The sequence below is a fragment of the Chaetomium fimeti genome, assembly GCF_033439085.1.
Source record: "Chaetomium fimeti strain CBS 168.71 chromosome Unknown B0H64scaffold_3, whole genome shotgun sequence".
Taxonomy (NCBI): domain Eukaryota; kingdom Fungi; phylum Ascomycota; class Sordariomycetes; order Sordariales; family Chaetomiaceae; genus Chaetomium; species Chaetomium fimeti.
In genome coordinates, this window is record NW_026944331.1 from 3,845,112 (window position 1) to 3,864,838 (window position 19,727).

Below are 19,727 nucleotides of genomic sequence, written 5' to 3' on the forward strand. Positions count from 1 at the left end.
TACAAAAACCACCGGCTACCAAACCACATCATTTTACCATGTGCTGTACTGTACATACAATCCCGCTGATCTACCCAACCTCACCCCTCTATCCTCCGAACCGCCATGCAATCCCCCCATTATCCCTCCCCCGTCAACTCCCTCACCAGCCCAACCGACACACTCAACAACACCCCAAACACCACAAACACCTGCATCCGCCGCGACCACACCCCCTCCTCCTTGCCCAACCACGCCACCACCCCAAGCGGAAACACAAACCCAATCAGCATCCCATGAATCAACGGCCCCGCAACCGCACTCAACCCAAACGCATCATCCACCCCCCCACCACCAGCACCCTCCCCACCTTCCGCATCCCCAGCACCCCCTCCATCCCCCGCAAAATACCCACCCCTTCCACCCCCTGCAACATTACCACCACCACCCCCCGCCGTAGCGGGCGTCGTCGGCAGGTGTGACCCGCCATCGAGCCACGCATCCTCCATGGAGCGCAGGGTGTCGGGCGAGGGCATGGCGTCGGGGGCGAAGCGCGCCGTGTGGATGGCGCGGAAGTGGGAGCGGAGGGTGGAGATCTCGGGGGCGGTCAGGCCTGCTTGGAGGAGGCGGTCGAAGCCGGCTGGGGCGGGGGTTGTTGTTGTTGTGTTCTGGTTTTGGGGGTGGGGTTGGGGTTGGTTTTCATTTCCGGTTCCGGGTCCGGTTTCGTTTGGGTGGCGGTTGGGAGGGGTGATGGTCAGGTGGGGGGTTCCCGGGCGTGGGGAGAGGGAGGGGGAGAGGGGCGGGAGAAGAGGTGGGAGGGTGGCCGCGGTGGCTTCGGCGGTGAGGTCGGCTTCGGGGAGGGCGTCGCCGATGCTGCAGTTTATGAAGACGCGTTGTTGTTGGTGGTGTAGGCCTGCCGGGGCTTTGCCTTTGGGGTCGGGGTGGTGGGAGATGGGTGGCGGTGGGGGCGCTTTGAGGACGGAGCCGAGGGCGGAGGTGTCGGGGAGGATGCGGCCGTTGTGGATGAAGCGGAGGCGGGCGAGGGAGGCTTGCGCTGCTGGGGTGGGTTGTGAAGGGCTGTTGGCGCGGGAGGAGTCGTCGGTTTCTCCGGTGGTTTCGCTTCCGGCGCTAGCTTCAGCTTTGGATTTGGCTTCGGCTTTGGCAGCGGCTGCGAGGCGGCCACGTATTAGGTGTTTGAGTGCAACGACCGTGGTCTGCTGTGGCGAGGGTATGTCGAGGTGGATGTCGGGGAGGGCGATGCTAAAGCGGATGGTGATATGGAGGGGCGGCGGCGCGGGCGGGAAGAGCAGGGCGGACGGGCTGCGCGGGAGGAGAGGCCGTGAGTCCGGTCGTGTGTCTAGCCGTGGCTCTCGAGGAGGTCTGGTCGGGGAAGAGGAGGAGGACGAGCTCGCCCTCCCGGCACCTTTGCCTTTGCCTCTGGCACTACTCATGGTGACGGTTGGATTTCGAATTTTGAGCTGTTCCGGTGACAAGGCAGAGTGAAAGACCAAAAGGTCACCTCTTGATCGTAGGAGGAACCATTTGTTGAGTTGACACCCTGTAGCCCTAGATCCAGGCTCGAGGTGCTTGTTTGTCGCAATTCGGATGCGGCCAAATCTCGATGGGCGAGGTTGAGTGATTGCCTCCCAGGGTCACACAACCCCCTGCTTCTTAGCCAAGGGTCGCTGGAGCTTCTCCAAATTTCCCCGCATATCTATCTTGGCATGCACTTTACGGGGCAAGGGTCTTGCAGCAAAACAAACGACATGGAATGGGCAAAGTTCAAAATAAAATCGTCAATTATTTGGTACGTCGAGCTAATTATGATGTATACCGTCGAAACTGAAACTGCGAAACCATGAATCATCGGTTGCTTCAACAAACTGAACCGGAAAAAACTAAACCATCATTAGTACTCTTATGCCATCCGGAGTCAGGTATCAATCAGCCTTTCCTCCATGTCTGAGTCCCCTTCCCACATCGTTCAAGCAAGCGAGGTAACTTGACGCCGGCGGTACCACCATTCCCTCCATCTCCGAGTTCTTCTCATGGATATCGATCAAGCAAGCGCTGTAACTTGACGGGAGGAATGTTGTTGAAGGAGGAGACATGAAGAAAGAGAGACGAAAGACGAATCGGCATTCATCTTGCACCCTTACTAGAGGTGTCGGAAAAGATGAGTACATCCAGAAACCCATTTCCTTAGCTCTTCCTGTGCTGGATTCGTCAAAACAAAAAGAGAGAAGTGAGTAGCCTCACTTATGCGCTTTGACCTTGTCAAAGACGCCGAAAATATCGAGTGAGGAAGGTGGTGGTTAATCGAGGTCAGTGCCTTGCATCCTTTGACCTTGCCAAAGTGCCGGAATTGTTGAGAGAAAAGAAGGCGGGAGAGAATAGTAAAGGCGAGAAAAGGGCGGTCGACGAAGGGCTCACTCGCGCTCCCTGTCCTTGCCGAACCGGTTCATGCCGCACTTGTCGAGGAATCCGGTGACGGCTGTCTTGGCGCGCCCGCGCTTGCGGCCAGTCCTATTGGATTTCTCACGTTCGTCGAGGTTGGTGATGACGTGGTTTATCATGCCCTCCCACACGCCTTGGATGTTGTCGTTGGTTAGGGCGGAGCACTCGCCGTAGCCGCTGGCGTTGATCGCCCCCGCTGCTTGCTGGCCCTGACGTGAAAGTGTCAGCTCGGACCGACGAGACAAAAGGGGAAACGGTTGGGCCTATGACTCGGCGCGGGGATGGATGGAAAGGAACGCGGGCAGTACACGGTGAGGTGTACGGCAATAAAGCACTAACCTCAGAACATGCATGACTTACCATCTCGGCCGTGGCCCGCTCCGCGGTCGGTAGGAAGGAGAGGTCCAGCGTGGGGTAGGCCGGGCGGAGGTCGCGCTTGAGACCAAGCACGAAGACGTGCTGGTCGTGGAGGCAGGCATCGAGCTTGGGCTTCCACTGTAGGCAACGTCAGTCACTGTCACTCAACTTTGACGGGTCAAATCAAGGCAGCAACATACCACGTCGGCGATGTTCCGCAGGTTGTCCTTGTCCTCGAGGCTGAAACAAACGACCGCGGCGTGGAAGAAGGTCGAAAGGAGCGGGCCGGGGCGCGCACCGCTGGCAACAATGCCCGGGAAGTCCCACAGCTCGACGTTGATGGAGGAACGGTCCTCGGCTTGGACGATGACGGACTTGAAGTCCGGGACGAGAGAGGTCGGGTTCTGTCTGCTGTCAGCTCACCCAGCCATCCCAACCCGCGATGGAGAAAAGGGGAGGTTCTTACCGAGACGAAAACGTTTCCCACCAGCCGACTACAACCCCTGACGTTAGCAGGACTACTTTGACAACCCCCACGCACCGCACCACCAAAACCCCAATCCCCTCTTACACAACCGCCAACCCCCGTTACACAGGCCAACCTCCCCTTACACAACCCAACCAACCCAACACCCACAACCACCCAACCCAACCAACCCAACACCCACAACCACCCAACCCCACCAACCAACCAACCAAAACCACAAGGGAAAGAACCCAAACTTACTTAAACAACGCCGTCTTCCCTGCCCCCACATCTCCCACCAAACAAACCTTAACCGTGCGTGGGGCCGCCTCACTCGGCACAGCCGAACCCACTCTTGAGAGCAGAGAGAACGGACTAAACACCCGACCGGGGCCGGGACGGAGGCTGGGAGGAGGCGGCGAACGGGAGGCAGAGCCGGGGGCGTAACCAAAACCGGGGGCGAAAGCAGACGCAAACGGGGGAAGGGGGTTGGTGCGGCCTGCGGGGTGGATGGTGGCGGCGGTGGCGGGGCGGGCGTAGGCGGAGGAGGCCGGGACGAGGGGGGAGGAAGGGAGGGGGGTGGTGCTGGTGGTAGTGGTGGTGGTGGGCCAGGCCCGGCTGCTCAGGCGCGAGAAGGTGCGCTGGAAGGCAGTGCTGATGCGGCTCCGCTTGGGGGCGGGCTCGTTGGTCTCGTCGTCGTCGTCGTCGGGGTTGGTGGTGGGGGGTGGCTGGGGGGTTGTTAGCTGGGTATGGTCTTGGAGAGGGGGTTGGGGTGTTGTTGATGAGGGGCAGTGGGGGGAGTTCGGGGTTGGTAAGAGAGCCAAACACCAATCCTCAGCTGTTGTTTGTCTGCTGCGCCAGAACTCCTTCTATTTGGGTTTGGTTGTAGAAGGGCATGGCTAGGGGCATGAACTTACGGCGCTGCGCTTTTCGCCGGCCCGGACACTCTCTTCGGTATCGAGGGCGGTGCCCTCACCCACGGTACTGCCGCCTTGTGCAGCGGCGGAAACGGTCTCCTTCTCCTCCTCCTCCTCCTCCTCCTCTTGGCGCCCGAACGAGAACGCCTCGAGCCTCCCCAGCCTACACGGTCTTGTCAGTTGCGTGGTTATTTAGGTCAAAGGAGTGTCTTATGGAGGAACGCAGAGTAACGAACGCCAACTCAAAACATAAAACTACTTACCAGTCCTCCATCCTCGGCGACGTCTCGAAGCGCAGGTTTCCCTGCCCAACGTGGTACGCCTGGCCGTAAAGGCCACCGCCGCCGAGGACGGGTCTGGCTAGGGGCCAGCAAGCGGGGATGGTGGTGTAGGTGGTGGCGGCGGCGGGAGGGCGAACGGCGGGCGGGCGAGCGGGAGAGACGAGGGCGGCCATGGGTGCTCCGTCGTCGGAGCCGACGGGGGTGGGCGGCGGGGCCATGGTGCCGGGCCTCACCGCGCTTTCGAAGGTGAATTCGAAAGCGCGGTGCCCGTTGGCACCGGCGGCAGCGACGTTGGCGGGGGCGGGGACGGTCTCCAAAGCGCTCGGCGTCCCCATCCGACGCAGGAGGCTGCCCGGCTGGGGCCGCCCTCCCGCCATCTGGAGGGGGATCGGCGGGTGAATGGACGGCGACATCGAGATCTTAATTTTATTTATTTATTTTTTAAAAGAAAAAAAGAAAAAGAAAAGACGTCGCGAGGGCGAAGGCGGCCAACTGGTGGCGGCGAGGTTCTGGTCGAGAGAGGAAGAAGAGAAGATGGCGGCCGACTTCTCGAGAAAGAGAGGGAGAAAGTCGAGCTCGATAGAAAGACGCGATTTAATTATCGACCAGCCAGTTCTAGGGAGGGAAGGAGTGAATACATGGACCGAGCGTCCATTTTGGCGGATGTGATGATGCAGTGTCTGACCAAAGTGGTGAAGACTTCGGTGTTTTAATTGGCTTCAGGGAGGTAACTTGGGGGTTCGTTATTGCCACTGCAACTGCTAGCACAAGGCCAAAGGCAAGCGGGAGCCGGTCACGGCAAGTCCAAGAAGTTCACACAAAATAGTCTCAGGGGTAAAGTAAACAAAGGATGAAAGACGAGTACATAAGGAGAGAGTCGGAGAGTATGTGGTTGCTCCTCGGGATGGAAATCGGGGGTGAAATACTGCCTCATCCAATGCCATCTGTCTTGCATGTAATACGCTTTGACATTAACACCTCCACCACCTCGTCCGTCATAGCTAGGAATTTAAAGTGCTGCTACTAAGATCTGAAGCAGTCACAGAAAGGGTGTTGATATTGGGCTATCGAGGCATAACTACTCGTTTGATGCATGTAAGACGCCATCCCCAAATGCCAAGCACGGGCCATTCCGGTCCCACGCCGGCCGATTGCGCCATTCCGGGCAGTCACCCACTGTAATCGCAGGTCCGGAGAACAGTGGAAACTTGTCGCGTGCCGATGACGGACAAGCATTCGGCTGCAACTTAACTTACTTTGAGAGAACGGGATTCCCGGCGGTGGCCGTTTCAAAGCGCAATCCGGGGTTCGGCATCCGAATAGCGCTAATTTCCATACCTATGGTATTTATGACTGTATCCCCCTCCGTGGACCCCATTCTCACCTGAAGGCGCACTCATGAGCTCGCTGTTTCCCATCCGCGCCCTGTTCCGCCGACCTTCAACTCCTCTCTCCATCGCAAGACGATTGCATACTACCCGCGTCATGTCCGAGAAGATGAAGCCCGCCGCCCGTGTCTCGGGCCGGCGGCAGGATGTATGGTGAGTTTATTGTCCATTTAGTAGTAACAAAACATAACTAGACCAAGTACTCATTAAATCACCAGGACCATCATCAACGAGGGCGCTGCTGCTTCCCCCAAGCAGCCCATTGTCAACATGGGCCAGGGTTTCTTTGGCTATAACCCACCAGACTTCATCCTTGATGCCGCCAAGGAAGCTCTGAATAGGGTCGAATGCAACCAGTACTCTCCCACCAAGGGCCGCCCCCGGCTGAGAAAGGCAATCTCGGAGGCGTATGCGCCCTTTTGGGGGCGAAAGCTGGATCCGGAGACCGAGATCACCATTACTACCGGGGCGAATGAGGGTATGCGCACCCCGAATCCACAGGCTATCGTCGGACAGGTTGTTGATTCTCACAGGGATGTTGAGCGCCTTCATGGCCTTCATCGAGCCGGGGGATGAGGTCATCATCTTTGAGCCCTTCTTTGACCAGTATGTTCTTGTTCTTGCGACTCGTTCAACGCATGTGCTCACTCCCTGTACTGTGTAGATACATCAGCAACATCGAGATGCCCGGCGGCAAGATCGTCTACGTACCCATGCACCCGCCCAAAGAAGGCGCCGTCAAAACCCTCTCGGCCGGAGAATGGACTATCGACTTTGACGAGCTCGAGCGCGCCATCACCCCGCGGACCAAGATGATGGTTCTCAACACGCCGCGTATGTCTCTTCGAACTTGACATTACAACCCAGGTACTAACAGAATAGACAACCCCATCGGCAAGGTCTTCTCCCGCGAGGAGCTGCAAAAGATCGCCGACCTCTGCCTCAAGCACCAAATCATCATCCTGTCCGACGAGGTCTATGACCGGCTGTACTACGTGCCCTTCACTCGCATCGCCACCCTGTCGCCCGAGGTCGAGCAGATCACCCTCACGGTCGGATCGGCAGGCAAGAACTTTTACGCCACAGGTTGGCGCGTTGGTACGTCCCCCCTTTTCTCTCGTCCATGACCAAAATACTAATCAGATAACCCCCCAGGCTGGCTCATGGGCCCACCACACCTCATCCAATACGTCTCTGCCGCACACACCCGCATCTGCTACTCCTCCGTCTCGCCGCTACAAGAAGCCTGCGCCATCGGTATGTGCCCCCCTTCACACACACACACACACACCCCTCCCCCCTACCACGACTAACACCCACCCCACACACCCAGGCTTCGAACAAGCCGACAGCCAAAACTTCTGGCCCTCCTCCATCACCTCCCTCCGGCACAAGCTCGACCTCTTCAACTCCGTCTGGCACGAGCTCGGGATCCCCTACTCGGAGCCCGAGGGCGGCTACTTCGTCATGGTGAACCTCGCGGGCGTACGAATCCCCGCCGACTACCCCTTCCCCGCCCACGTGGCGGAGCGCCCGCGCGATTTCCGCCTCGCCTGGTTCCTGATCCAGGAGCTCGGCGTGGCCGCCATCCCGCCGAGCGAGTTCTGCACCGACGCCAACAGCCACCTGGTGGAGGACTATCTGCGCTTTGCGGTCTGCAAGCCGGACGAGGTGCTGGAGGACGCGAAGGAAAGGTTGAGGGGGTTGAAGAAGTTTTTGAAGAGGGATTAGGGGGTTGGTTGGGAGGGGGAGGTGCTTTGTCTGGTTGACAAGCTGCGTTGCGCAAATATCAGAGACTAGCAGCAGTTGCGATGCTCTTCCTCAGCCTCCATAACACTGTGATGGGACGATAAAAGAGGATAGACAAGAGTCGGCCAGATGGCCGGGATCGAACCTCAGTTCTTGGATGTACATACTAATCGCTATCCATGCATTGATGTATGCACCCCCTCAATGGCCCTTATCACAAACCCAATCCAAACAAACCATCACCTACAAAAGGTACAGAATTTTGCCGCTATACGTAGACCGCCTTGATCATTCGCCGGCATTTGAGACAGGGTCCGACTGGTTGTTTGCCCTTCTAAGGTGAAAGTGGTGTGGACAAGGGCGTTGAAACCGAGGATGTCCGAGTCGAAAACCTTCCAACCGAGCGTGTTGGCGCCGAGGGAGTGGAAGACCACCCCGGGGTTTCATTTTCCGATTCGTCGTTCATGATAGCGACAGTGAGGTACTAATGAGATGAGCTAACCAGTAGAGAAGTACCAATATGAGCTCGAAGAATAACGCTGACTAGAAGCTGTGTATCGGCCCTCCTTTTCCCGGTGTGGGTAGGGGATGTTCAAACATGTGGCCCGCCGGCGAGTTGAAGAGGAGTTGGCGCGACTTTGAAGTCATGACGTCCACCGGGGCAGTGAGCGAGCATACCGCGGGGGTCGAAGGAGGACAGGAGCGGGCACGGCAAACTCCGGATCCGGCAGGTACAGATGGGGGATATGGACAGTGTGGTCCAGACCCGACAGGATCCATGGATGGAGAGTGACTGGGGAACCTGCAAGGTGCATGTGCCGTATACCGGACCAGGGAAGCTCGAGTGACGGCAACGGCTGCAGGGTCAGGGGCCCCTGCTCATGCAGAGATCCCCAGGAAATCCGGGAGCTCCCGCAACTAGACAACGTTGAAGGTAGTATGTACCTTCGCTCGGGGACGGATGCGCGTTATAGCGGCGTTGGACAATGGAACCGAGGGCAGCAGGACACAACCGCGTTGGCTACCAACAACTTGATGGCATAAAAGCAAGAAAAGGAAACCCGCCGGCCAATGCTAACTAGTATCATATCAAGACTCGCAGAAAACGAGGGAGACGAAGCAGCCGCCATCCGGGTCTCAGCAGCTTCCCCCTCCCCATCTAACGACACCATACCATGCTCTTTCGTTCAGTTCTCCTCAGCCGGCAGCTCGACGCTCTTCTCGGCGCCGTCGGCCTCGCCGCTGTTGACCTTCTTCCCCGTCTTCTTGATGGTCCGCAGCACCTTCTCGTAGGACAGGTCAGGCTCGGCAACGACCGTGGCCGTTTGCGTGTCGAGCGAGACCTCGTACGACTTGACACCTGTTCCGTGCAGTCATGGGTTAGCAATTGCTTTTTTCTCTCTTTTTTTGCTACCAGTATTTTATTTGGGACAAGGGAGCACAAAGGCAGCGAGAGTGAGGGGTCTGGGTGGACGCACCATCGAGCTTCTTGAGCACACGGTCTACGGCGCCCGAGCAGCCGCCGCACGACATGCTCACGTTGAACTTGTACTGGTGCTCGGCGACATCGGGGGTGGCAGCAACAGGGTCGGCCATTGTATCTGTTTTCTTTGATGCTTTGTAGTTGAAGCTGTGTTTCGAGTCGAGGAAGCGAACGGTGCGATCGCAAGGTAATGGAGCTTGAGATTCGGTCTTGGGTCGCGACGATGTTGTGTGTGAATAGTTAGGGGAGTAGTAAGGTCACCGGGGGGCTTATATCTCGAGGTAAGGGAGAGGTGTGGTGGTAGGAAGTAGGTGTGTTGGTTTGAGACGGAGTTGCCCCGCGATTCAGGAGGGGGCGGGGATGGACCCTCCTTTTAGAGACCGGAAGGTGCCAGATTGCGACAATTGTGCCAAAACGCAGCCACAACCTACCGATTGTGACCTCTAGGCAATTGCGATATTTACGCCGTAGAAGGCGATGGATGACACTGTATTAATAATGTATTTTGTATGACGTTGATCGCACTCCCACGACTTCAATCCCCAGCTAAGTTAGCACGCTTACACCAGTACAGATTACTGAGGATGGAAGGAACCAAGGGATTTGACAGGCTCTCCAAGGCGTGCTTGCGCTTGTCTCAGGTACCATCGAGTTTGGCACATCCCATCTTGCATTGTCTCCACCTTACTGTGTCCTGTGGTACGAACTCGACGGGGCTCAGTGAGCGAGTTTCACAGCCATCATTCGGGTCTTTGTGTTAGCGCCCTGAACATGAAACATGCTCAAATGGATCTGACTCACGGTTACACCTTCTGCCTCTCGAGTGACCGAGTTTCGGGCCTCTCATCCGCGTGTCCGTGAATGCCGAGCACTTCCGGACAGAGACACTCCGGTAATAATAGGACGGGATGGAAACACGGAAGGACGGGAAGCTGCCGCTTTGCCGAAGGCTCGAGAGGTTGTCTTGACATGTGCCAAGACTGGTGATGGTGGCACCCTCTTGACAAACGGATGGTTTTGTTAAAACATGTCTATACTCTAACTGCGCAATACGGCCCATCGACGTACCAAAAAACGAATGGCCTACCGTCAAAGCCCAATTTCATCAAATCTAACACCGCTCACCGCAGCACCGCAAGCGATAGCCATCAAGCACAGGCAAAGGACGCAAAACCAACCCTACTGTCTTCCGGCCTCGCCCTCAAAGTCATCCTCCCCCTCAAAATCATCCGCATCTTCAAACTGGTCTTCATCCTCAAACTCATCATCATCCCGGTCCTCGGCCTGCCCATCTCCCAACTGCCGTTCATCGGCCCAACGACGGGCAAGAAGAGACGTCAAGTAGTCAATAATCCCCCCAGGACCAGGACCAGCACCACCATCCGCCTCCGCATCCGCCGCATCCACATCCCCAGGTTCCGCATCCGCAGCAGCGAGCAGCGCAGCCATCTCGGCGCCCTGTTCGCCGGCGCGCATGCGGGCGATGGCGGCGTGCATGCGGGGGTCGGCGGCCAGGCCGTCGACCAGGCTGCGGCGCGCCGCGCCCCGCGACGACGACGACTCCGACTCCTCGGCCGCCGCCCACGGCAGCGACTGGGCCGGGCTCGAGAAGAGGTTGGCCTCCCGGGCGGGCGGGAAGGGGTCGAACTCGAAGTTGGGCGACGCCGCGTGCAGCATGCCGCGCGGCACGGCCGCCATGAGCGCGGGCGCGTTGTCGAGGAAGACGAAGCGCGTCGTGGCGAGCGAGACGGCGGTGGGTGGGGGGAGGTCCCTGGTGGAGATGGCCGTGGGGATGGTGGCTGCCGCTTGCTTGAGGAGGGAGGTGCGCTGGGGCGTGCTCCAGAGCTCTTTGGTCAGGTGGATGTAGAGCTTGGTGTGGAGGGCTTCGTCGTCGTCGCGGGGCTGGATGCCCCAGACGGGCTGGGGCGTGTCGAGGTTCAGCGCGCTGAAGAGGGCGCAGTAGAGCCACGGGAGTGTCTTCATCCCCTCGACGAGGGTGGATATGGCGGTGGGGGTATCGTCGAGCTGTAAATGGGCGAGGGGCAGGCTCTGTTTGGCGTAGACGTTTTTCGGGTCGTCGAAAAGGGGCGAGTTGCAGAAGTCGATGAACCACTCGGACTCCTGTGCGCGGATGGCGAGGACGTGAATCCAGTTGACCACTGCGTAGGGGTCATCGTGGTTGAGACTCAGCAAGAGCTTGGACCATTCGAGCGCTGTCAGGTAGGTGCCCTTCAGGGCCAGTTTTTGGATGAGGTTGAAGCCAGCGAGGTAGAACTGGCGGTTCTCGGGTCGAGCAAAGCTCAACCTTGCCTGGCCCGTCTCCAGCTTCTTGCGAAACCCGTTGAGGCTGACCCGTCCGAATGTGAAGACGGCGCGTTCGATAAGGTCTGCTGCGAGCGCCGAGTTCTGGTCCTGCTGGGCGACCTTGCTCACTTGGAGAAGCGAGGAGACGTGGTACGGGTACCGGTACAGGTAGGTGACAATCTGCATGGGATCGAGCATTTGGACGAGCCCAAAGAAGCCGCTTTCCAGGGAGTCGTAGTTGCTGTCGTGTGCAAAGGCAAACTCAACCTCATCCTGCGACTCGTCGCTGACGCGGATCATCTTAAGACCCAGGGGTGTGCCAGGGGGCCACGTCCTCTTGCCGTCTACGAAGGGATTCGCGCGCAGAGTGGCCTCAAAGACGCCTCTGTTTCCCTGGCCTACGTTGCCCTGACGCCTGTTGCCGCGCTGCCTGTTGCCATGGGGTCCCCCGCCGAGGTTCTGGACCGCGCTTGCGCTGAGGAAGGTCTCGAGATTTACCCCCTCCCCGCGCCGCACAGGCTGCTGGTTCCCCTCGCTGCGTTGCTCAAGCTCAGCCACATCGATCGCCTTCCCAAAGATCATGCGCATCTCGTTGATAGCCTTGAGATGCTGCAAGTTGATGCGCAGAAGCTTATCAAGAATATTGGTCGCTTTGTCGGCAGGTGCGGCGACGACAGAACCGCCTGATGGGTACGCCTCCAGTTTGAGCTCTTCAAGGGCGCGGTCGACTTCGTCGATGGACTTGGCTTCATTTTGGGCTGGGGCTGACGGCTTGGTTTGCTTGCCCTTCTTCTTCTTCTTCTTGGACTTCTTGCTCGTCTTGGCGGGTGCTACCTGTTCGACAGCTTGCTCCTGAGGCGCTTGATGAGCGGGTTCTTCTTCGCTGCTCTCATTCTCGTTCTCGTCGTCATCCTGTAGGGCGGCAAAGCCCGAAAACATGTTACCGCGGGGCTTCGTGACAATGGGCTCGTCCTCGGATGACTCCTCGCCACCTTTATCAGCAGCCACATGTTGAAGGTTAAGCAGCTCCTCCTCCTTCTGCTTCTGCAACTTGCGTAATTGCCGGCTAGACATGATAAATTTGTCTTGGTATTTTGAGATGTAAAATGATGTTTGTATGGAAGTAATGAGGGAGAGAGACTACCTAAGGAAGTCGTTTGGCTAGTGGGGTTGTGTGTGTGTGACCGGATTAGTCACAGCGCCGTTGGTGACGGCAGAGCAGAGAGGATTTTAAAGTGCGAAAACTGCCGGGAGAATGGGGAAAGCTGGAGAAGATGGCTCGGTGGGCGTTAGAATCTTTATAACTATACCTTTAAAATATATTGAAATTCAGAAATATGGGTCACATATTGAGTTTGCCTTTCGAAGCACGTAGTATTCGGATGCAGATTACCTTGTGCGCATCTTTCTCTCCCGAGTATCTTCCCATGATCCTCGTTGTATTATTCGGCGAGCGTCGTCATTCTTCTTCGTAACGACCTCGCCCATGGGCACCCGAGCACGTGATCAGGCCACACTGGTTAATCGATAACAGCCTCTTTAAGGCAGGAGCGGCAGGGACTACCTGATCATGTTCAGCGCGTCTTCTATAACCTCCACTCACTCTCAAGCTAGCGACATCCAAGTGCCAAATACCTTGCGTCTCCAAAATATACAGTACGGATCAAAGCATGGACGTGCTCTCTAGGTGTCCAGATTTTTACACACACCGTTAACGCAAAAAATCATCACGTTGACACGGCCTTGGCGCGCTTTCCCTCGCGCCGTGGCTTCTGAGAAGCAGGAGCTGAAGCTCGTGTTCTATTTGTCTGCTCATCCAAAATGTCCTTCACAACACGGCCAAGCCAAAGGTTGGGTGTTATTGATAGTTGGGCTGCGGCTGTCACCTAAAACCCTGCGTGGCGGCCACTAGTTCGGTTCACAATCGGAACATCGTGCAGTCAAGCGCTGGTCTAGCCCATTGATAGCGACTTGGGAACAAGCCTCGAGAGGCTGAAAGGAACCCCTGCATCCGTCCATTTCCGCAAACACACTCAAAATAATGGCGAGGCTTTCCACCCTCACGGGCTCCCCCGTTTCCGTGGGATGGCCTAAGTTTTCTCCTCTTCATTCTCCTCAAGTGTGAGAGTAGGGGCAGGCTCGCCTGTCATGGCGACTCAGAAGCACGATGACAGCGTCCTCACACGATCATGGTGCGTGTTCGGGCTGGTGATGAGCTGGATCATTGGAATCAGCGCCCTCCTCGCTGGTGGAATTTGTGCCTACCTGGAGCTGCGGGACGGAAATGCTCCCCATATCATCCTGTCGCATACTTGGAGGGAGGTGCTGCCTCTGGGGCTCAATGTCCTCGGTATGGTCTTTCTAACCAGTCGATTCTTCCCTGCTCAGTGCCACTAAACGGTTAACTGCTTAGTTACGCTGCTCAACGACAGTATGGGCTACGTCCATTCCTGCTCCCTCCGCTGGTCATTACAGCGAGAAGGCAAACTCGACTTCAACTCTAACCTCCGTCTCCTCACCGCGCCGAAACACAGCCGGCCCAACGGCATAATACCAAATACTATCTACCTCACGGGCATCGTCCTCTCGTACGGTTCAACGTCCCTTATCTTCCTAAGCTTAAATCCGGCACTGGCGCGATTGCTAGGGAAGGCATATGATAGGGATGACATCGACGGTGTCCACATCAACGCTGTTGCGCTCTTCACTCTAGGCTCCGGGTTCCTATTACAAGCCATCATCACAAACTGGGCCCTGGTTGAGACCAACATACCGACTTGGAGCTCCAACCCTCTCGATGTCGCCCGGGCGTGTACCGTTGACGAACACGACGGCCATCGGGTCGAGCCCCGGATTGGGAGGTGCATGATGAGCGTTCATCTGGCCAAGGAAGACGCGAGGTGTTGTAAACCAAGGCCGAAGCAAAAGCCCATGGTCACCGCCCATTCCCGTGTCAGACGGATCCTGATCCTCCTGTGGACGCTTCCGATACTGAGCGGTATCTGGGGTGGCGCTGTCTACGGCTACCTCCTCAGAGGCGACCGAAACGGCGTCTTTGGAAGGTCCTGGTCGCTGCTCCCGGTCTTCACGGGCAGCACTGATTCCGAATGCGACACCCAACAGTGTACGGATGGCACGTCGGTCCTCAACGTTGGCTGGACCGCCAAGGGAGCGGCCGGGGTTGTTGGCGCCGTGTTTTTGATCATGGCCTTTCAATCCGTCGTCACACTCTCACTGCACTGTGCAGAGCTGATCGTCAATCTATCGCGAGATGAGAAAGTATACCGCGGGCTCATCGGGCCGAGGGGCACCAACGGGCATCACAACTCGGTCCTCGCGGCCTTCACCTCGTGGCAGACACTCTTCTTGTTCGCCCTCAAGGCCGGCGTTCACTGGATGTTTGGTCTTGCCATCAACTTGCAGTTCCAGCTCGGCGTCAACATGCACCCACCGCAGATATTTTACTTCTCCGCCTTCTGCCTGGCGGCCGCCATTTTCGGATTACTGCTCTCTGTGTGGCGGCCCACGGGTTACCTTCCTGCCACATATGGCCACATCCAAACCATCGCCGACGTCATCGACGAGTGGGCCGACTCTGGCTGCATGTTCTGGGGCGAGAAACGGGCTGGCAACCCCGGGTACACCGGTACAAGCACCCACCGGCTCAAGCAGCCAGACGAGAGAATGTTGTACGGCGGCCAGCACGAGCATCGGCCGCCACGGGTCCGAAACAGCGCGGTACCGACGGAGCTGCATAACCTCGTCCCCCCGGCTGCCACGCCGCCAGTGCAGCCCTCCGGTTTTCCCGCGCCTCCGCCCTACCCTCCTACCGCCCCGCCGTATATGCAACACAGCCCTTACTCCCAGTGGGCCCAACAAGCTCAGCACCAGGCACACAATCGTCCGAGCCACCACAGCCTGAACAGTGCCTACTCGGGAATGTCAGGGTACTCATACAATTCGGGCTACAGTGCTCAGAGTACTCAGCCATTTCTTGCCAATCAGAGGGGTTGGTGATTATCATTAGTAGGGGTTTTGGAGTTTTGGAACCTGAAAGAAGGGGGGGATCGCATGAACAGGCGTTGGATGCTTTTGGGACCATGTTTACTTTACGTTATTTCTTTGGATTGTGTGCACCACATAAATCAGGTACCAGCTAAAATAGATGTACTTTTGTGAAATTGTTCACGTCAGGCTGCCGCCTCGAAGGTAAATACAAGCACTTCGTCCCAGGTGGTTAAAAAGGATGGAAGGTGCTAAATGTGGCGGGGCAGGATTTGGCCAAGAGATGCGCACAGGCCATCCGCGACAGGCGAGAATGCGGGAGGCTGAGTGAAGCTGCTGAATTTTCCGGGTTGTGCATCCCCTTCCGCTCTCGCCTTCCCTTTTCAACCTCCAAGGAGCACAAAACTACCACAAACCATGATGTGCAGCCCAAGGGCCAAAACCACCTCCTAACCAACCCTTTTCTTCAAGGAGGCATCGTCGAGTTTTCTTTCTTATTTTTTTCATCCTCGATACCCCGCGCGCCACTCTCAACCATCAGGCGTTCGGTGTAGCACGTTGCATTTCGTCACTGCCATTTTCGAATCAAGATGTCCGAATTTATCGGGTTCGTGTGCCAACCGACCGACACATGCATTTCCAACCCGCCGGCCCGCTAACCATTCGTCATGCTGCAGCGCCAGAATATCTTTGATATCCCGGAGCGACATTCGGTAGGTGCCAATCCTGCGCGCCCCTCCCTCTCCGAGCTGTCGAGCTGACAAGCCCTCCGTCTAGCTATTCCGGTACACTCCACAGCATCAACTCGGATGACTCGACCGTCTCCCTCGAGAATGTGAGGTCCTTCGGCACCGAGCACCGGAAAACAGACCCCGAGGAGTTTGTCCCGGCCTCGGAGCAGCTCTACGAGTACATTGTCTTCCGAGGCACAGATGTCAAGGACTTGAGGATCGAAGAAGGTCCGGCACCTACCAAAGAGGAGAAGCCGCCCGCTGTTCCAAACGATCCTGCGATCCTTGGAGTAAGTACAAACTGCCCGCCCATTGCATTTCCAGCCTGGCCTTTTCATGATGAACTATCTCGGATGTAAAATTTTACTTGTCTGAAAGCGCAAACAAACAATGTTGAGATTTCCGTTGCCTTCCTTCTGATCAATGGCCACAAAACCAATCCTCAATCCCATATCCTCGTCCTGAGTGGAGTTGCTAACAAACCCCGCTCAAGGCTCGACCTCGGCCCGCCAATGCCGCTCCTGGCCCGGCCGGTCCTCCTGGACCCCAAGGTCCCCAGGGCCCCCAGGGCCCGATTGGTCACCCCGGTGCTCAGAACCAGCAAGGTCCTCCGCCCGGTCCGCCTGGTCCGCCAGGCCCGCCAGGCTTCGGTTACTTCCCGCCACACATGGCAGGCTGGGGCCGCGCCGGTGGTCCCGGTCCCGGTCCCGGACCAGGCCCTGGCCCGTTCGGTGGCATGCCGTACCCACCTCCGGGCTGGTTCCCGCCCGGGCAAGAATTCCCTCCCATGGGACACGGTCCGTGGAACCCCTATGGTTTCCAACCTGGTCCTGGCGGTCCCCCGGGCGCTCCCGGTGCTCAAGGCGCTCCAGGTGCTCCAGGTGGACCGGGTGCGCCAGGCGCTCCTGGACAAGGCCGGCAGTCGGCGAACCAGCCCCCCAACGATCAGGGACCGACACAAAAGCCGGCGCCGATCGGGCCTGCCGCCGACAGGAAGCCCATGACCCCGTCTCAACAGGCCGGGGGCACATCTGAACCCAAGGCTACGAGCCAGGCACCCAAGCAGCCGGCCGCTGCGGCTGCGCCCCCGCCGCCGGTGGAGTCGAAACCCACAGTTGAGGAAGTGAAGGCGACGGCTGCGTCGCTTTCCAATAACGCTCCAGCGGCCACAAACCAAACCGCGCCCATTCCCACCGGGCCGAAGAGCAGCCGTCCCACACAGATTCTGCCCGCAATTCCTCTGCCAGCTGCTCTCACTGCCAAAGCTGCTCAGTCCCAGGCTCCGAAGCCGGCCGCTGAGCCCACCAGCGCTGCAGCAGCGGCGGCGGCTTTGAGGGACGCCACTCAGGCTGCCAAGGATGCCGTAGCAGTTGCCATGGCGCAACTCAATACGCCAAACGCTGCACCGCAGCAGCAGCAGCCGGAGACAAATGGCATTGACAACCTAACCAAGAGAGTGGACGAGATGAGGATCAATGCCGCCCGCACGGGTCAGAACAATCGGGGTGGTCGCGGTCGCGGCCCTCGCCCCGCTAAGGTTGAGGTTCCCGACTCGGACTTCGACTTTGCTTCGTCCAACGCAAAATTCAACAAGCAAGACGTCGTGAAGGAGGCCGTTGCAGGGTCTCCGCTTACCGAGACTGCGCCCTTCACAGAGGGCACCGTTCCGGAGGCTGCACCCGACGCCGCGGTTCCGGCTGAGGCGGCATATAACAAGACCAGGTCTTTCTTCGACAATATTTCGAGCGAGATGAAGGACCGAGAGAATGCGACGCAGAGACTGGGTGGCGCCCAGTGGCGTGGCGAGGAAACGCGCAAGAACATTGAGACTTTTGGCCAGGGCAGCGTCGATGGAGGCTACCGTGGTTTCCGCGGTGGGCGTGGGCGTGGCCGCGGCGGTCGTGGTCGAGGCTACCGGGGCGGGCGTGGTGGTAATTCCGGCTTCCGCCCGCACCAGCAGCAGGCCCAGCCGGCGCCCCCCCAGTGATCTCGATTTACATCTCAACATATACACCGCAGCCCGCCTGACCTGACACATGGCCGGCGTTTTATGTATGACTAGTCATCAACTGGATTTGGGATTGCTTTATTTTTTTCTTTTTATCGGTGGCGGCGGCGGCATCAAGCTCCCAGTATCGTTTTGTTTTCTGGGTGGGGAGTTGGAGGCACGACGCTACGAACCGGGAAATCATGCCAGCATGGCTTTCTTTGACGATTGGCGAATCTGGGGTTCCACTGCTTCGCATGACCTGGGGAGGCACAGGGGCGGTGCCGGATGGGCAAACCGGGGGGCGCATGGAAATGCATATATTGCTGACCTGGACGGGGTGAATGGGACTGGTTTACGAGGAGATGGCATTCATGGATTGGAACGAGGCCTGGGCCACGAGGTCCGGGCTGGCTAACCTGCCTTGCGGGCGGCAGCCGGCTGGGAGGATGGTCTTGAGACCCATTTGGGCATCATCTCGCTTGGGATGATCATGATAAATACAAAAAATATTTTCCCCATGGACATCTGGTTTATTCTATGCTCAGGCTTGTGCGCAGGGTGGAAGTGTCGAGTTACGAAGCGTTGGCTTAGTTCCTCTCACCTACGCATTCTCTTCCCATGAGTGCTTGAGGCTCACCGTGTTGACCGCCTATCACTCACTACTTGAAAGCAAGACATAAACGAACATTCCTTGCTCTTAGTAACGTTTCCTACTTTTAGTGTATTATACTACTCCCGAAGTGTTCCATATATTCCATCGACCACTCAATCTGTGACAGTGAAAATGACAATAAGCAATAATATCAGCTTGAGGAAAGAAACAGCTAACCTTTATTTATTGTTTGTCACAGAAAATATCACATTAACCCATGCCGTGGTGAATAGATGGATGGTGAATGCAAGACATGAGGGTCTATCGTTCTTTCCCAGCCAACACACTGGCTAACACGAATAATTAGATACAAGAAAGATCATTCCACGCCTTGATGGCATGGCCAATCCCCAGTGTCTCAATCCGAAGAAACAAGATGTAGTAAAAAAGCCAACGAAATAGGAAGAAAAAGAAGAAGGGAAGAACTATGCAATTTTGCCTGCTTTGAACGGAGTACCCAACAAACAGCCCCCTGGCTCTTAACATCAATACCAACGCTGCCTCACACCAACGCACAAGACTCCCGAATCAAGAGAACGAGAGACGACCCACGAGTCGAACTCAATAACCACACACTAACAAAAAGCTCCTCGACTACCAACTACGGCTAGTTAGGGGGGAATAAAATACTCGGCTCCAGAAGCACCAAAGACAACCAAGAGTCAACGTTAAGTACTTAACTAAAAAGAGATAGATATCGATACGTTAGAGGCAGGCAAGCAAGCCCGCAAGCGAAACTAGTTTAGTCAAGTGGGAAAAAGTGCCCCATCGCCCTCTGAATAAGAAGAAAAGGGACATCCATAAAGTAGTTAGATAAAAATAAATCCGCCCCTCCGCGAAAGTGGTATAAACGAACAGAAAGGTACAAAAATCCTCACACACACACGCGAGTGAGACACATACACCACTACAACAAAGATCCTAACACAAAACAAAAAAAAAAAAAAACGTAAAAACCACTCCCACTC

At 57.0% G+C, this 19,727-nt stretch overlaps 7 protein-coding genes across 7 annotated transcripts; 3 read left to right on the forward strand and 4 right to left on the reverse strand.

Annotated features, from left to right (window-relative positions):
* Window positions 1-94: 94 nt before the first annotated feature.
* Window positions 95-1,613, reverse strand: B0H64DRAFT_132818 (DUF2407 C-terminal domain-containing protein). The gene has a single exon (XM_062798157.1). It carries the CDS (start codon window positions 1,428-1,430, stop codon window positions 120-122), a length of 1,311 nt encoding a protein of 436 aa, XP_062661374.1. The 5' UTR covers window positions 1,431-1,613; the 3' UTR covers window positions 95-119.
* A 795-nt stretch (window positions 1,614-2,408) lies between these two features.
* On the reverse strand, window positions 2,409-4,834 carry B0H64DRAFT_373154 (P-loop containing nucleoside triphosphate hydrolase protein; the record flags this gene model as incomplete). Its single annotated transcript, XM_062802269.1, has 7 exons — window positions 2,409-2,645; window positions 2,797-2,931; window positions 2,994-3,197; window positions 3,260-3,287; window positions 3,521-3,987; window positions 4,177-4,339; window positions 4,440-4,834. The coding sequence occupies 7 exons, from the start codon at window positions 4,832-4,834 to the stop codon at window positions 2,409-2,411; spliced, it is 1,629 nt and encodes a 542-aa protein (XP_062661375.1).
* A 785-nt stretch (window positions 4,835-5,619) lies between these two features.
* Window positions 5,620-7,784, forward strand: B0H64DRAFT_393249 (pyridoxal phosphate-dependent transferase). The gene is made up of 8 exons (XM_062803623.1): window positions 5,620-5,998; window positions 6,064-6,323; window positions 6,379-6,451; window positions 6,510-6,679; window positions 6,728-6,943; window positions 7,001-7,102; window positions 7,179-7,641; window positions 7,762-7,784. Exons 1-7 carry the CDS (start codon window positions 5,856-5,858, stop codon window positions 7,574-7,576), a joined length of 1,362 nt encoding a protein of 453 aa, XP_062661376.1. The 5' UTR covers window positions 5,620-5,855; the 3' UTR covers window positions 7,577-7,641; window positions 7,762-7,784.
* A 997-nt stretch (window positions 7,785-8,781) lies between these two features.
* B0H64DRAFT_441288 (heavy-metal-associated domain-containing protein) lies at window positions 8,782-9,190 on the reverse strand (the record flags this gene model as incomplete). Its single annotated transcript, XM_062806558.1, has 2 exons — window positions 8,782-8,954; window positions 9,073-9,190. The coding sequence occupies 2 exons, from the start codon at window positions 9,188-9,190 to the stop codon at window positions 8,782-8,784; spliced, it is 291 nt and encodes a 96-aa protein (XP_062661377.1).
* Window positions 9,191-10,646: 1,456 nt separating this feature from the next.
* On the reverse strand, window positions 10,647-12,455 carry B0H64DRAFT_308698 (transcriptional repressor TCF25-domain-containing protein; the record flags this gene model as incomplete). Its single annotated transcript, XM_062800136.1, has 2 exons — window positions 10,647-11,789; window positions 11,847-12,455. Coding segments are annotated over 2 exons (1,752 nt in total), but the record flags the coding sequence as incomplete, so codon positions are not given.
* A 1,074-nt stretch (window positions 12,456-13,529) lies between these two features.
* On the forward strand, window positions 13,530-15,398 carry B0H64DRAFT_320396 (uncharacterized protein; the record flags this gene model as incomplete). The annotated part of the gene is made up of 2 exons (XM_062800465.1): window positions 13,530-13,731; window positions 13,795-15,398. The coding sequence occupies 2 exons, from the start codon at window positions 13,530-13,532 to the stop codon at window positions 15,396-15,398; spliced, it is 1,806 nt and encodes a 601-aa protein (XP_062661379.1).
* Window positions 15,399-15,767: 369 nt separating this feature from the next.
* On the forward strand, window positions 15,768-18,135 carry B0H64DRAFT_132965 (Scd6-like Sm domain-containing protein). The gene is made up of 4 exons (XM_062798158.1): window positions 15,768-15,993; window positions 16,064-16,099; window positions 16,164-16,407; window positions 16,611-18,135. The coding sequence occupies exons 1-4, from the start codon at window positions 15,977-15,979 to the stop codon at window positions 18,102-18,104; spliced, it is 1,791 nt and encodes a 596-aa protein (XP_062661380.1). The 5' UTR covers window positions 15,768-15,976; the 3' UTR covers window positions 18,105-18,135.
* The last annotated feature ends 1,592 nt before the right edge of the window (window positions 18,136-19,727 follow it).